Below are 18,080 nucleotides of genomic sequence, written 5' to 3' on the forward strand. Positions count from 1 at the left end.
CTGACAACAAAAAATTGCTAATTATACTTAATAAACAAAGCATGGACGTATGTAACTCATGCATATGGTTCTGCATGCATTTGCTCGTTTTTTATTTCATAGTTTGCTTCCGAGATTTAATTAGCTAATTTAGGTTATTGAAATATGGCAAAACGCGAAAGACCTGTCTGCCTAACAGAAGGAATGCCTTCGGAGGAGAAAGGGATATTTTAAGGAAATTCTCTGATTCCTCGCTACACGTGGGAAACACCAATATTCAGCGATTTTAATCGCTCGGACACTAGTGGGTTGTTATATAGGGTCTAGAAAAGAACAGCTTTAAAATCCTAGAAAATCTCTGATAAACGTTGCATTGTCATGCGTCGTTCTTATTTGCATACCGTGCTAACTCGCGTAATAGTCGCAGCGCTCGTGCGTTACGAAATGATGTATGTGCGGCACATCCAATGCTTTGGGCGAAAACGAACATTGTAGCGAATAGTTTATCAGCCAGATGGCAGTATCTGCCAAGCTCCTTTGGTAATTGTCATTGCGCATGCGCAAGCGGAGTGTAAAAAGAAGTATGTTATTAGGAGAATGAGCTTTCGTTAATAATGTTGCTGCGCGTTTTCGCTGTGTAAATAAAAGTATATTTTTATATCATAGATGTTCTTTACTCTCTAATGCGAAGCACTAGGTTAGTGCACGAATCTCTTCTGATTCAGAAACCATTTTCAAACCGTGGATCACCACAATAAAAAGTGGCGTCCGTCTAACAGGACGCATTAGTTGGGTAAAGGACACTTTTGATGGTTTAACAGCAGAAATGGAAGCCTTGAAAGTAAGAAGAATACCACTGCGTGCAGCCTTCACGAAAGCATATAATAGCCTACATGGACATTTGAATGAGTCAGAATTGAACAGTGATGTTCTATTATCGTTCCTGGAAATCCTGGAAGATAAAGGAATTCGACTACAACAGTTGGATGAAGAAATATTGGATCTCCTATCAAAATCGAAAGAAGTCTCGCAAGAAGAATATACTAAAGAATTTGAGTCATGTGAGACTTACAAGGAGAAATTAATAGCAGCCAGGATGAAAGTGAAGCAAATCACTGTGAAACTAGAGAAAAATTTGCTGACTCATGCATCGGTAAATGAAACCAGAACTGTTGATTCAAGAACAACGGCAACGAATTTGAAGCTTCCGAAAATAAATTTGATTGAATTTACAGGTGATCCATGACAATGGTTGAATTTCTGGAATACCTTTAGTAAGATACACGAAGATCCAGTGCTAGATGATCATTTGAAATTCGTATATCTGATCCAGGCTACTGCTGCCAAATCGAAAGCACGGGAAATAGTGCAGAGTTTCCCGACAACTAAAGAAAATTATCCGAAAGTCATCGAACATTTAAAGAATCGTTTTGGACGTGAAGATATTCTTATACAAGTGTACGTTCGGGATTTATTGAATCTTGTGTTGATAAATAATAATGCAACCAAAAAGGACTTTGCGCTATCATCGTTGTACGACAGTTTAGAAACAAAATTGCGTGCTCTGGAATCTCTCGGTGTGACTGAAGATAAATACGCTAGTGTTATTTTTCCGTTAGTTGAATCTTGCCTGCCCCCTGACATCTTACGCGTGTGGGAGAGGGAACGGGAGAGCTCGTCACAACAAGGTAAGAGCGATCTTGAATCTATTCTTCTGTTTTTGAAAAATGAAGCGATATCTGAAGAGAGAATTAAATTAGCGCGTTTTTCTTTTGATAAAAGTAGAAAATCTAAAAGTTACATTAATGATGAGTCTAATATTCCTACTTGTAATGATTTGTATACAGGAGACAAATTTAAAGAAAATGCTCCTATTAAGAAAGTTGAGGAATCGTGTTTATTTTGTGATAAGCCACATTTAACAGAAAAATGTTTTAAAGCTAGTACGCTTACATATCAGGATAAAAAAGATTTAATATTTAAGAAGGGTTTATGTCTATTATGCTTGAAGAAAAACCATATTTCTCGTAACTGTAAGTCCAAGGTTAAGTGTTTAATTTGCCAGAAAAGGCATTTGGCAGTAATGTGTCAACAAGTTCCTTCTCAATTGAAAGAGACTAAACAAGTAGAGCCTGTGGCGAAAAACGAGGTCAATGTTTTGGCTAGCAGATCCGCGAGCTCCGATGTGTTACTACAAACATTAATCGTAAGGGTAAAAAATGGCAACAGGGAAAGGATAGTCAGAGGGATTATAGATATGGGTTGCGAGAGAAGTTATTTAACGAAAGATATTACAGATTCTTTGAAATGTAACAGTGTTGGTGAAGTGAAATTAGTTCATAAATTATTCGGAGGTGTAGAAACAAAAGAAAAATTGCATTCTAAATATATAGTTAATTTGAGTAGCCTTGATAATAAATATGTATGTAGTGTGCATTGTTTAAGTGAATCTGTTATCTGTTCTGATGTTAAGAAAATACCTAAAGGTCCTTGGTTGAAAGAACTTCGTAAATTAAATATTCAAGTGTCAGATGTAGAGGGTAATGCTCTCGAAAACGAAAGTGACATTAAATTGTTGATAGGTTCTGATATTGCTGAAAAATTATTCACCGGAAATATTAAATGTTTACAAAGTGGTCCGGTCGCGATGGAAACAAGTTTGGGATGGATTTTAATGGGTAAAATTCCAGCGAAGGAATCTTCGGGTATAAATGATTCTCTTGCATGTGTTTCTTTATTGCTAAACGAAAGATCAGCAGAAAACTTGTGGAAGTTAGACGTTATTGGTATAAATGACCCAGTTGAGTCTAAAACGAAAGCTGAAATTCATGAGGAGACCATGCAATATTTTGAGGAAAATTTGAATTTGGATTCAGACGGGAGATATGAAACTGCATTACCTTGGGTACTGGACCCCTCTCGCTTGTCTAATAATAAAACGTTGGCAGAAAAACGCCTGACTAATACGCGAAGGAAATTATTAGATTCGAATCAAATTAAAGTTTATCAGGAAGTATTTAAAACTTGGTTGAAGGAACGAATTATTGAAGAGGTAAATGAAGGCGAAGTAGATAGAGAGCACTATTTGCCTCATAGGCCGGTTTTTAAAGAATCTAGTGAAACTACGCGAGTAAGGCCAGTTTTTGATGCTTCGGCACACGCCAAAGGAGAACTTTCCTTAAATGATTGTCTTGAGAAAGGTCCCAACCTAATAGAAATAATTCCAACATTGTTGAATCGTTTTCGGAAATATCCTCTTGCAGTAATTTCAGACATTGAGAAAGCTTTCTTGCAGATTGGTATAAGAGAGAAGGATAGAGATTATTTGCGTTTCTTTTGGAAAGGTGCAGAAGAAGAGAATACTAAAATTTACAGACATTGTCGCGTGGTTTTTGGGCTTAACTGTAGTCCATTTTTGTTAGCCGCTACGTTGAACTATCATTTAAATCGTGCCCCTGATCAGTTTGCAGTTACAGCCAACATTTTGAAGGAGTCCTTCTATGTTGATAATTGCCTGACTAGTTTTAAGAATGTTGAAGAATTGAATAGATTTGTACTAGAATCGAGAATGTTATTGTCACTGGGAAAGTTTAATCTTAGAGGATGGCAGTCGAATTGTGAAACCGAAATAATTCCCAACTCTAAATTAGATACATTCGTTTGCGTTTTAGGGTTAAACTGGGATTTGAAGGATGATACTCTTTCCTGTAAAATTGAGTCACCAAAGAAAGAGGAGATTGTCGCGAGTAAACGAACACTCCTTTCTTGCGCGCATAAGTTATTTGACCCAGTAGGCTTCCTTTCTCCCGTTACCCTGTTCCCAAAGGTGATATTGCAAGAGTGTTGGAAATTACGATTAAATTGGGATCAAAAATTGCCAGAACATTTAGAAAAGAAGTCCATACAATGGGTAAAGGAAATGAAACTGCTGTCTGATGTCAAAATTCCTAGATGGCTTAATATTGACAGATCGGTTAACGAAGATGTAAGTCTTCATGTTTTCAGCGATGCCAGCAAGCATGCCTATGCTACCTGCATTTTCTTAAGAGTGAAGACCGAAAATAAGGTTTATTTAAATTTTGTGCAAGCACGCACTAGAGTTAAGCCTTTAAAGAGTATATCCATTCCTCGTTTGGAATTATTATCCTGCTTAATCGGAGCACGCTTCGGACGTATGGTCTTTTCAGATTTGAACATGCCAAATTTAAGAACATTCTTCTGGACTGACTCAACAACCGCTTTGTGCTGGATCCAGCGAGACGTACGGTGGGGAACTTTCGTTTGGAATCGTGTCCAAGAAATCAGAACACTTACAGAAATAGAAGATTGGCATTACATCCCTTCGGAGCTGAATGCCGCCGATCTCCTTTCTAGAGGCTGTTCAGTTAAACAGTTTTTGCTGTCGAAATGGTGGGAGGGCCCATCATGGCTGTTAGAACCAGAATCGTCATGGTCAAGAGGCACCGATTTGCCGGACGAAGAGATCATAAATTCAGAAAGGCGTAAATCAGTATTGACAACTCTTAACAAAGATTCTAAACCTGACAATTGGTATTACAGGTACTTTTCATCCATAAAGAAAATTGTACGCATGTTAGGTTGGATTCTTAGGTTTTACTTTAAATTACGAAGAATTACAAACGAAACCTCCAAAATTTTGTCAGTTTCGGAAATTGAAAGAGTTGAGATAACTCTTATGTTATTGGTTCAAAGAGAATCATTTAAGAGTGTGAACGATGATAAAATTAAAGACCTCAGACCTATAGTTGATCGTGATGGTTTGATCAGAGCTAAAACCAATATTTCTTATCGCGACGATACTGATGACTTTAAGTTTCCTGTCATTTTGCCATCTGATCATGCAGTAGTAAACTTACTAATAATGAATGCACATAATGAGCTGCTGCATGCTGGTACTTCTATGGTGATGTCTCATTTGCGGGAAAAGTATTGGATCCTCAAAACTCGTAAGACAGTACAAAACTGCATTAGAAAATGTGTTAAATGTCAAAGATTTAAATCCAAAAGTTGTGATGTAACTCCAGGAATTTTGCCGAAAGATAGAGTACGTGATGCAAATGTTTTTGAGATAGTGGGTGTCGATCTGGCAGGACCCCTCTACCTTAAGGATGGTCGAAAAGCTTATATTGTTCTTTACACATGTGCGGTCTATAGGGCCATTCATCTGGAGTCAGTAACATCCTTGACAAATGAAGCTTTTTTCCAGTCATTGAGACGTTTCATTTCTCGTCGCGAAAGACCATCTATAATATACTCAGAAAATGGCAGTAATTTTAAAGGAGCGGAGAGCCTTCTGCATACAATTGATTGGGAGAGTCTGCGATCAAAAGCCGCTGAGCAAAGAATTCAGTGGAAATTTATTCCTCCTTCCGCACCTTGGTGGGGCGGTTGGTGGGAACGTTTAGTTCAAATGGTGAAACAGATTCTGAGAAAAGTTCTAGGTCGTGCTGCCCTGGATTACGAGGAGTTGCTTACAGTACTATGCGACTGTGAGAGAGTAATCAATACTAGGCCACTTACCTACGTGTCGGAAGACGTTGAAGATTCATCCCCATGAACTCCAGAAATGTTCTTGCGGGAGATTTCCAAATCAGGAGTACCTGATATCGATACAGTGGATAAGGAAAAACTGAGTAAACGAGCTAAGTATCTACAAAAGGTGAGAGAACAACTTAGAGCAAGATTCCGTGTGGAATATCTAGGACAGTTACGTCAGCAGTCCATTAAAAACTCTATAGCTAAACCTCTCCAGGTGGGTGAAATTGTTCTACTTGAAGATAACAACAAAAAACGTGGTTTTTGGAACCTGGCGCGTGTCATAAAGCTGCTACCTGGTCGTGATGGACAAATAAGACTTGCTGTCATAAAAACAGAGACTTCTGAGTTTCTGAGACCAGTGCAAAGACTGTACAGACTTGAGCTGGATAACCCAGTCCAAAAGGATATGACTGAAAATATTCCTATGACTACCAGCAGTGGTAGAACTGTGAAACCAGTGATACGTCTGTGAAATGTTTTGTACTTGTTTGAATACTTTTTAATAATTTGATTTATTTTTATTTTTCTAGGTTTAGTATTATCTGTTAATATGTCTAGAAAATTATGGAATGCTGCATCTCCAGGTAAATTTGTATTTCAATTTAATTAGAACATCTTGGTAGGCATAATTTTATACTTCAATATTGTATACTGTACTATTATGCATATATTATACTTAACAGATGTGTGAATTTACCTCCCAGTAAATTCAGGTGGGAGGAATATGTAGCGAATAGTTTATCCAACAGATGGCAGTATCTGCCAAGCTCCTTTGGTAATTGTCATTGCGCATGCGCAAGCGGAGTGTAAAAAGAAGTATGTTATTAGGAGAATGAGCTTTCGTTAATAATGTTGCTGCGCGTTTTCGCTGTGTAAATAAAAGTATATTTTTATATCATAGATGTTCTTTACTCTCTAATGCGAAGCACTAGGTTAGTGCACGAATCTCTTCTGATTCAGAAACCATTTTCAAACCGTGGATCACCACAAACATGACATTTTATAGAATGACGGAGAGTCTTTGAAAATCAATTTACCTTACAACAGTGATTTATTTGCGAATTTTAGGTCTATTAAAAAAAAAAGAATTAAAATTACGTCCAAAGGGACGTTTTTTTTAACATTTTGTGCATTACCTTTATTTATAAAATATCATGTTCTTCGATCTTTCCAATACGCAATCTCACGTGCTGGAGATTAAAAATGTGTTTTCTGTACAACGTTGTCATTTCTCACTTTGGAATCCTTGAAAATTTCAAATTTGGGCTTTCAGATGCCCATATTCTCAGTAGGATTACGGCATTCAAAATCCGATGGCTGTACCGTTGTTTTATCACAATGCGAGAAACATACAAACATTCATGCAAATTCTTCATTATTTAATTTCTTCAAATATAATACAGGGCAATAATATTTGGTGGCAACAGTTTAAAAAGTGATACAGCCATTTATAGTGTTTCGACGCCAAATATTACCATAAAAAATGCCTCTTTTATGTGCAACTGACGAAAAGACTATTTAACAAACAGCACCTAATCTGGAAACATTTAGTAAGTTACTAAATTTATTGTAATGTATTTTCTTATACCAGTAATGTTTTAGCATGACAGTGTATAATAATGTGTAATAGATTTCTCCGCATTATAGTCGCACCTAGATTTTGACAACAAAAAAAGTGCTACTATTACGCTAGTAAAACAGTATCTTTATTTGCTTACCTACGACATTTTAGCAGCTCATTTTTTAATCATATTTTTAGATTTTTTTTTCAAAGTTATTGATAATTTAAGTTTAGTAAGCTTTCTCTACTAGCAACATGGCTTCACTTTTAGGTAGGGAAAGAATTGGTTGTCCAACGCAAGTTAGAAAAATGAAATAGGCTGTACAGCCTATTCCATTTTTCTAACTTGCGTTGGACAACCAATTCTTTATCTGTTATATTTGAAATTACCGTACGAACCGAAAAGTGCCTTGAAGTAGGGGAAAAAAAAAAAAAAAAAATCCTTACCCTTAGGCAAATAACCGTCGAATGCTTTGCTATAATAAAAAAAAAAACCAGACCAAACAATAGATATATAAATAAGTAGCTTAAAAAAAATTTTTTTTTTTTTGGGGGGGGGGTCTTTCATGTTCTGAGTTACTAAGCAAGACCTGATGCTTTCAGGTGTGTATTTCATCTAGTAAGTCACCGCACATTTTAGGCTGTAAACTGATCTCTCCACGGAATTTCAGCCACAAATCCTTCACAATAATTTTTTCAGGTGGGTGCCGTAAATGAAGTTCCGTCTAAAAGATCGAAAAATTTTAGGGCATTAATGAAAACTCAATTTCCTAAAGAAAGGGTACAAGTTCATTAGGAGAGCTAGGATAAATCGTCGTCAAATAAACTGAAAGGGAGTTTACCCGGATTTTCAGATATGCATGTACAAAAAAAAAAAAAAAAAAAAAAAAAAAAAAAAAATTATCGAATATTATTCTGATGTACGTTTTTATTTTGAATGACTAATAGCCTTTGTTTCATCACAGGTAGCGAAATCAGGAGATTTTCTGTTATATATTGTTGAAAAGAACAGCAAGGGCATAGCGAGTAGAGCTTGCAGTGAAGGAAGAGAGCCAACGAGAGACCGCCAAGTATAAAGTATCGTTCTCACTGGGTCTAGAACTTTCCGCCTTCAAGACATATTTTCATTTGCATGACTATATTACAGCTTGCCATATTATACTCCTATTAAATTTATTTACTTTAATAATTCTGTTTACTTTTTGTACACTTAATAAAGGTTGCTTGTAATATATATTGTTTACAAGTATGAGATATAAAGAAATTACACATAGTTAGAAAATTATATCAGCATCAAAGAGAACTGGGACTAAACTTGTGATATAACAGAAGTTATATTATCGATTTTAAAATTATGCTGGTACAATTATTTACATGATTAGACAACATTTCTTGAAATTTTAATCGGCTAGTTCAGAGAAATCACTCTGCAAGCGAGAAACTGACATTTTTATGAAATCTAAATGGAAAACGAAATTGCTTTGGAATCTCGTCAGCACAAAACCTTCTTAAAATTAATATCTCATGCGTAACGTTGTATTTGTATAAAATTGTATACAAAAACATTTTATATAAAATTTTTATTAAATTAACTTAATTTATTAAACTAAATCAGCTTAATATAATACGGCAAAATCTGCATAAATGTATGCATGTTTCTCGCATTGTGATAAAACAACGGTACGTAGAGCCATCGAATTTTGAATGACGTAATTCTCTTACGAATAGTGGCATGTGGAAGACCAAATTTAAAATCTGGACTTTGTTTTCTCATCGATTTCATATTTTGTAAATCTTTAACTAATTTTTGAGTAGCAAACTCAAGATTTAAAAAGCGAGCAATGGCAACACTCTACGGGGGAGGGGCATTTTTATCTCCAGCGCGCGAAACTGTGTATCGGAAAATCTATAGATATGCTTATTTTTAAAATTATTCTGCGACATTGCTATTAAACTGAATTTTATGGTTTAAGTGCAGAGAATATGATATTTAATAAATAAAGGTAACACACAAAACGTTAAAAAACGTCCCTTTGGACGTAATTTAGAATCAGAAACCTTTCAGATTTAAAATCTTTTTTTTTTATCTTTACGTGTGTGTGTGTTTATAGATCTATGTTGAATTTTAAACATTTCAAGCATGTTGATTCTTTGCTCTTTTTTTACTGTAACCAGTAGCCGAGTGGTTAAGACCGCTAAATGCTTAAAGTTCAACCGGATTCGATTTCAGGCAATCGAGCTAGTTGCATGGTTGGCTTTTTAGGACCTCCCCCTATGTTACGTGAATAACATACAGTTTTATTTAGAAGTCCTTCTCAAAGTTCAAAGTCATCTCTCTTCTTAGACAGATAGCCATCTTGTATTTTGCCATATTTAAGTAACCTAACCTATTTGACGCTATTTATTAGACTAATTACCTTACCTGCTAGGGGCCACCACCGGCTGAACGGTAAAGTCGTTGAACACTGGTAATTCGATTTAAGGTTCAAATTCCGGTAAACAGGCTCGGCTGCATGGCTGTTTTTTTTCGTAGTTTTGCCCTATGTTTGACGTGTATACGAGCTAATTTCCCTTAGAAAGGCCTCCACAAAGGCATTTCTCCGTCTAGGAAGATAGCCCTCCAGTGCTTTGCCATAATCAAACAAAAGAAAACCTTACCTGTCAGGTATTTTGTATGCTGCTTTTGTGATAATTGGAAATTCTTTTATATTTTTTTAATTAGCTCAGAAGTTTTTGCACTCAGAAGACGTCTTTAAACGTTCATTAGAGAGAAATCAGACTTTTATATATTTGAGTTGATAAATATCTAAGAGCGTACAATTACTTCTAAAGGAATGAAAAAATAACATGTACTCTTAGAAGACGTTTCAAGTTCCATGAGTACTGAGCTGAATGAAACTCAGATTCTAGATATTCATGCTCAAAATTTAAGCTTTAAAAGCATAGCGCAGAGCATGGATAAATTCACAAAAGAGATTTGAAATTGCTGGGAAATAATTTCATCCCAATAATATGAACGCTTTTTTTTTTTAATACAGATATTTCTACTGGAAAAAGTCCAATAATTGAAAGAGATTCAGATTTATATATTTCTTTCAAGAAAAAGTAAAAGAATAAAATTTATAATCTGTTCATTAGTGGCTAATGTCAAATTTAATGTAATGTTTATTGTGATAAAAAAAAAAAAAAAAAAGGCTTTCGAGATTAAAACAGAGATAAACTAGTAGTTAGTCACCAATATTTAGACTGACAGGATGCAAATAAGAGCAAATTACGGTGCTGGATAAAGATGAAACACACAAAGAAGATGCATTCTACTCAATATAAATTTCCAGCAGACGAGACTGCTGTCATTCTCGAAAATGTAAGCTTCTTTCGGTTTTAATTAACGCTTAAAATACATGTGACCTAATTATAGGCCAGAGCTTCAGAGTCACAAAAAGACGGCTGTGGCCAAAATTTCGGCTAGAGAAATTTTTTCGGCTACCCACCATTTAGAGTGCGGTGCGGAGACAGTCATTGTCGCAAAACTTTTCCCTGCCACTTGTACGATGACCTTCGTGCCTCACAGCTTTGCGTGCAAGGTGGAAACATGACGAAACATTTTATCACAAAGAGGATTAAATTACAAAACTATTTGTGGCAACACAAATTTTCTGGTTACTAGTTCCCAAAGCAGCTATATTATATAATTAGCTGTAAAAGGTTGGAAGTAATTGCTTTTAAAATGAATAAAATATCCCAGTTCTTGCAACAATCACATATTCGAAGATTATAAGGGGTTTCAGGTGTATGAGCCCCCTTAAGGGAAATTGGGTTGGTACCCATATTACACATGATGCCACATACACCCAGCTAGTTCACCGAAATGTGAATCGAATCTAACTATCAGTGTTTATCGATTTTACCGCTCGATCTCTGGTGAGTAACGAATAAATAAACGAATAAAGTTAATAAATCCACTTGGAATTTTATGGTTTTTAATTTCACCAATTTTTCCAGTGTCGTCAAAAGTGTATTTTCTCCCCTTTTTGTACTTTTTGTATTTAATAGTGCTGTTTCAAGCATGCAAAATGCAATAAAAATATAATCAATAAAGTCTTTCTTTTATTCTAAAAGAGAATATATATATATATATATATATAAACTGCGTTGAAGGGGGGGGAAGCTTTTATGACAAAAATGTAAGAAAGAACAATGAACAATAATGTTGTAGGAAGATGAGAAATATTTACCATACAATGCGGGGGCAGGGATTCAACAAACAAAAAAACAAAAAAAAAATTGAATAAACCAAAGAAAATGGTAAACGAAACTAATTTCACAAAAATACAATGGGATTTGTTTAATATATAAATATAAATATAAGCTGTCACACAATGTTTGCAACAAAGTGAACGCGAACTAGAGATTTATGCGAGAAACAAATAGTTAAACATCCTTTTCGAGTATAAGTTAAAACTGTTAATCAGTACATGTAATTCTAAACTAAATTCAGTTTGAAAACAAATAAAAACTGATTAGACTATGTACTGGTGTTAGGCGTACCTAGGAAGAATTTGTTGCTAAGCCGAATTTTCATTTTAAGGCAGTGTCAAAAGTTAATATTTCACCATTCGACAATTAATTAGCTACGAAATCTCACCATTATATGTTTCCTTAGTTTGAAGTAAAGAGACGCAGAAGAGAGAAAAAATTCCTTCCTATCTTATCCTAGTATCTTATCTGAAAATTAACAAAGGCGACCTAAAGGAAAGGTTTCAAAATAGTAGTACTTTACAATAGCAGCTAAAAGGAATTTCTCCTGGAATGCTTTTCCTTCCCCCTATGACAAATTGAATGCTACAGGGCTTAAGTAAAGCGAGAACTTCTTTCTTGGACGCTTTCACCCTGTGTGAAATTCCCCCTTGGGACGAGATTGCAACTTCGGGCTTCAAGAGCTAAACAGTGACAGTAAACAAAGGAAAGATAAGGTGCATTAAAATAATAGAACTATTTTTAGTAGCTTCAAAAGAATGATAGACATGTCATTTAACAACACCTGAGACAAATGAGTAATGCAGTAACGTGATGGGGGAAAAGCACTAGGTAGGAAATTATTCGAGCGTCCAGCCGATGTTTGAATGCTCAAGCGTTTGGGGGGACTTCGATCATGGAGGTAGGAAGTAAGATGGAGCGTGGCCTTCGAGATAACATGGCCTGGTTAGCTGCGAGTGACGTCACGAAAGGCGTCCGATCCTTCCGTGACTTTCTTTGCTTCAGATTTGAATGCGAGCGTTTCGTTCGATGTTTAAGAGTGTTTTGTTTTTAATAATGATTAAATTTCCAGAGACTTGACGGGAAAACGTATATAAAAGGTCGTATATTCATTTCAGTTAAGATTAATAACTTAATAAATATTATTTTTTAAGAAATATTCACGAAATTTTCTATGCCATGTTTTAGGTTATCTTGTGCATTTTTTTTACACTGTATTGTAATAATTTGTTAGGATACACTCAAAAAAGAAAGTTTTGAAATAAGGAAATAAAAAGGCTGTTATTTATTAACATAAAAATGTCTTTACAGTTGGAGAAGGAGAGGAATGAAAAAATTTAGAAATATAAATAATTCACTAACAATAGTAAATATAATTTAGCAAATTAAAAGACATAAAAAATTATTTTTTCTTGAAACTATAAATATTTCAGGGCTTCCAAACATTATGCAAATACATTTTTAATTCATTTAAATTACTATCTAATAAAATGAAAAGCAGTTCAAAAGCCACAGAAAAAATTTAAACCTCAAAACTTTGTAAATTAAATAAATTACAATTTTCCTGCAACATTACAGAAAATGAATAATTTTCACATATTTATATGTTATCTATAGCAATAATTATAATAATATTTACGTCATTTAATAATATTTACATTATTACTTATATGTAGATGCATAATAAATAATATATTTACAAATAAAAGCCATCCATAAAATGTTCCACAAAAGCGTAAAATCAATAATTTTGCCAACGAAAATCTCAAAACAACTATACATAGAACAAACCATCATTTCTGTCTAATTAGCAAATACTGTGCAAGTTGTACTAGTATACTGAAGCAATAATTAATCGCAATTGATAATTTATTTTGAAAATTATGAAGTATTATCAAATAATAAGGAAACAGCAAAAGGATTAATAAATTTAAATGTAAAAGGTACATTATTGAAAATATATTTGAACTGCATCATATTTAGTACACTATTTTTAAAAAATAAAACAATGTCATTTACATACTCATATCTTTTCCATCACGTATTCTTGACTTTTTTAAGTTTCCTTTCATCGATTTTTGTATGCATATTATTTTGAAGAACTTTAGTATACCGTATATACCCGCGTATAAGTCGAGATATTTTGGACAAAAAAAAGACTTCAAAGTGGGGGGGGGTCGACTTATACGCGGGGCCATAAAAAATTAAAAGAAGCGGAAGTTCAAAAATTTCTTTATATAATGCAGTTGTTTTCTTCCCGCACTCAAATTGGACGACTTATCAAATAAGTCACTTACTTGAAGTAATTTCATGACTTAAATTATGTGACGAACTAATAACAGAGTCCCTCTGAAATTATTATAAAATCATTTAAAAAATGTTGTATTAGCAACGAACTAGACGGCACGGAAGATGATGCTGTTTTTGAAAGTGAAAATGACGACGAAGGCTCTAGTAGTGATTGTAACAATACAGAGTTCGAGACTGAATCTCAGATGATTTTGAATAAATGTAGTACTTAAAAAAAATTTTTCGAAGTTTCTCGATCGATTTCGGAAGTGGGGGGTCGACTTATACGCGGGTTTCTTATTTTCTACGAATTTTTTATGTCGAAGTGTGTGTGGGGGGGGGGTCGACTTATACGCGGTATCGACTCATGCGGATATGTACGGTAATTGTTTAAACAAATATTTGAAATGGTGCTCATTATTTTTTTAATCTGCTAGAAAATGGAATTCCACACATTAAACAAGTTTCATGAACATCAAACATGTTAATGTTTTGTACATATATCTCGGTAAGTTTGACCAGTAAAGAATGTTGTTCAACTTCTTTACTGGTTCTTCTTTACTTTCAACTGGAACAACTTCATCTCCTAAATAAACTGTTATATCCATATGAAGCGATACGAAGATACTTTTCTCAATTTTAGGATGTGGATGAAAAATGAGCAATAAAATATAAATACCAGCAACAGATTTGTGTAAAATAATATTTGAAGTATCTGAAATATTTAATTTATTCGGTAACATAGAAGAAAAATTCTCAAATGATGCTATTTTGTTCTTTCTCAAAAATTCATTAAAATTATGCTTCTCCATCTTATCTCTTTTTTCCTTCTTGCTCATCCTCTGAGGGGTTGGAATTTCAGATAAGTATTTTGGACAACCAGAAAAAATGCATGGGTAAGCATCGTTATTTAATTTAGGATGCCCTCTACACATCTGAATAAAAGTACCTTCGTTTGTTGGTAAATAATCATAGCGAATAATATCATCTTTTCGAAAATGTTTTTCACACACAACGCTGCGATCACTTGGAATAAAATTTTTCGTTAAAATTCTTTTGATCCATAAATCCCGTTTTACTGTATCTTTTGGAAATTTGAATACTGATACATATTCGTTGCTGCCATCGTAATTGGATTTGCATGCTGGAACGCAAAATCGTGCAGGCATGATGAAGACAGCTCTACATAGACGTCGATCGTTATTCTTGTTAACAAATAAGTTACCTAGTAATCTCAATTTAAAAACGAAAATATCCTTAACAACATTACTTAAATTTAGCAATAAAAAAGACATGAATAATAAAACAATACAGCACACGATCAACGTAATAAGAAGTCTTCGCTTGCAGTGTCCACACAATGCAGGGCGAAGGGTGAAAGTTCAGACGCCTTACGTGACGTCAAATCACGTGATTCTGCAGCAGACCAGGACGGTTATTCTACGCTACGAGAGTCGACAGCAAGTTGTGGGCCGCCAGATGTCGCTGCTAGTAAAAAACAGGACAAGCGTCTAGCCCCTCAGACGCTAGTTTCCTCCTGGTTTCTCCCTGAACATCTGCGCAGATTATTGCGCATGTCGTCAATTCCCTGAAGGCGCCTCGTATTTACTATTATTTACTCTGCTCTTTGCCCTGCTGTGTTAGCAAAGATTATGTATTGTAGCGTGTAATTTTTATTTTGCTTCGACTATTATATCTTCTGCACAAAATCAAGAAAAATTGCCCATTTCTGGGCCAAGTACTTCTGTTTCCTCAGAAGGTATTTTTGATTCTAAATCGAATCAAAATTAGGAAGGTGTAATCATGAGCGATAATTCAGGGTGAAAATTCTGGTTGTGTTGTGAGTGATATGGTTCATTGTGCAAATGATTTTAGTATAGCTGAGAGTGATTTTGTTTGCTGTGATTGTTTAAAACTTTCAACTATAGATACAATTTGAAACGCGATGCATATAAATTTCATTACAAGAATACTACATTAATTGAGTCTCTGAAAACTAAGTTCTAATAGTATGGTTGATTGTGCAAATAATTTTAGTGTGGCTGAGAGTAATTTTGTATGCTCTGATTGCTTAAAAACGTACCAAAATAAATGCAGTTTGAAACGGCATACCAACACATTACACTCTAATAATAATACATTAATGATTCTCTAAAAAGTGGTTGATCACCAAGCTACAAATGTGAGGACTGACATCCGAAATTTAGTGACATAAAAAATTGGATATATCATCAAAATAAAATTCATACTTCTAACAGCTAATTATGTGTGTCCTGTATGTTATGCTAATTTTGAAAAGCGAGAGATAATATTTCATTTCAATAATGTTCATGATGTTGATTTGAATCATACTGAGCTAGAATTTAATTCATTTAATGATTTTTTGGCATGGAAGGCAGAAATTGAAAATAATATGAAGACAAAATTTCTTATGGAGTAAGCATATTTAATATACATGGTGTAAAGCCACTGTTTAAGAAATTTTATATCAGAAAGTAAAGGTTTGCATCACTTAAAAATCCTTAATAGCAATAAAATAAATGCATATTGCCCAGCTGCATTAAAAGTAACAGAACATACAGATGACAAATGTGTAGTGTCATATCAGAAAATACATATTGGCCATTGGAATGATTTAGGTCACTTATTTTTAACAACAGATGAAATAAAAAATATTGCATCAAAGATAGCAGCAAAAATTTCTCTGGATAATATTTTAGATGAAATTAGATGCTGGGCTTGAGAGGGTTCATTTACTTGCAAAACAAGATTTACAACATTAAAAATCTTTCAATTTGTCTTCTAATTCTGTTAAACATGAAAATGATTAGGTTTGTGTAGATACTTGGGTACCTCAAATTCAAAATCCTGAACATCCATGCATTTCATTTTATAAAACCCAGGGATCAAGATAGCATGAGTGAATATTGTACACAATATTCATTTCTAAAAGGAAATGATTTTGTTTTGATAATGATGACAGAAGCACAAAGAGAGATACTGAAAAAATTTTGTTCTGACTTGTATATGTATTGATGGTACACATGGGGTAAATGCATACAGATTTCATAACTTTACTTACAATAGATGATTTACACCAAAGATTCCTGTGTGCATTTTTAATTTCTAATCGATGTGATCAGCCAGTGCTATCATTTTTTTTTTTTTTTTTTTTTCATGTATTAAAGAAAACGTTGGGCAAATACAACCACAAATATTTATGTCTGATATGGCTGAATCTTTTTTAATGCTTGGGAGTCTGAAATGGGTTTACTACAGAAATGTCTTTTTTGTGCATGGCATATTCATAGAGCCTGGAGAAACAATTTTTAAAAAAATCAATGGTGTTGAAAAACAGGCAAAAACATATAAAATTATTAGATCTCTCTTAGAAGAACAAGACATTCATACTTTTCATATACTGACAGAAGCAGCAATAAAATTACTTAAGATCCTGACACTATTGAATTAGCAAATTACTTTGAAACATATTATTTACAAAATACATCTAGCTGGGTATACTGTTATAGACTTCACAGTGGTGTTAACACAAACATGCACATCGAACGAATGCACCGAACATTAAAATATATTTATCTTCATGGAAAAAAAATTAAGAGATTGGATAACACTATATATGGTATTATGAGATTTGTAAGAGATAAAATGATTAATCACTTAATTACAGCAAATAAAGGTAAATTAACAAGTAAGATTTGGGATTTAAGAATCAGACATAAAACAAATGAAACACTATGTTTATAAGTAATACAGAATAAGAATGGGTGGTCTGTTTCATAAACACATAATGCAGAAATATACACTATACATGAAAGTAACAAAACTTGTACATGTCACATACAGTGCACCGAGTGTAATATATGCATTCATTGATATGTATGCAGCTGTATTGATTCATTAATTTGTAGAGATATTAGGTATTTTTGTGGAAGCAAGCAAGATGTAAAATATTCAACGCCTTCGCCGGGAATCAAACCATGGACCTCTGGATACACATCACACCATGAAGGCATGCCAAGAAGGTGGGAGAAATACTTTATGTCCCCCTTTTAGAGGACGATTGGGGTTTTTATGGGACCTAATCACCAAATCCTGGGTGTGGAGGACAATCATCTAACACCCTTTTAGTTCGAGCGCCACTGTACAGACATTAGAATTTTACATTGGAAGCAAGAGAGATTGAAAAATAAGCAATGGCTTCGCTAGGAATTGAACCGCAGACTTTTGGAATATGCGCCCAGTGTGCAGACCACCACACCAAGAAGGAGAAATACCTTATAAGTTAGGTGGAGTATGTGCAAGCACACTAGAAATACTGCTACTTATTAAATACATTACTTACATCAGCACACTAGAAATACTACTGCTTATACTACAACTACAATGCATAATGACTTATCCACTTAGTATAGAT

The 18,080-nt window shown here is 34.2% G+C and overlaps 1 protein-coding gene across 2 annotated transcripts in view; it reads left to right on the forward strand.

The window, feature by feature from the left end:
- LOC118193471 (speckle-type POZ protein B-like) overlaps nucleotides 1-8,327 on the forward strand; it is a 33,616-nt gene extending 25,289 nt beyond the window's left edge. For both annotated transcript variants that reach the window (XM_085821580.1, XM_085821579.1), the window contains one exon: nucleotides 8,065-8,327. In XM_085821580.1, the coding sequence (XP_085677706.1) occupies nucleotides 8,065-8,175 (111 nt within the window). In that variant the 3' untranslated portion in view covers nucleotides 8,176-8,327. The remainder of the gene's footprint in view (nucleotides 1-8,064) is intronic.
- The last annotated feature ends 9,753 nt before the right edge of the window (nucleotides 8,328-18,080 follow it).

Source organism: Stegodyphus dumicola, chromosome 8 (genome assembly GCF_044657685.1).
Source record: "Stegodyphus dumicola isolate Sdum_Otavi_A_Nest chromosome 8, ASM4465768v1".
In the NCBI taxonomy this organism is placed as follows: Eukaryota; Metazoa; Arthropoda; class Arachnida; order Araneae; family Eresidae; genus Stegodyphus; species Stegodyphus dumicola.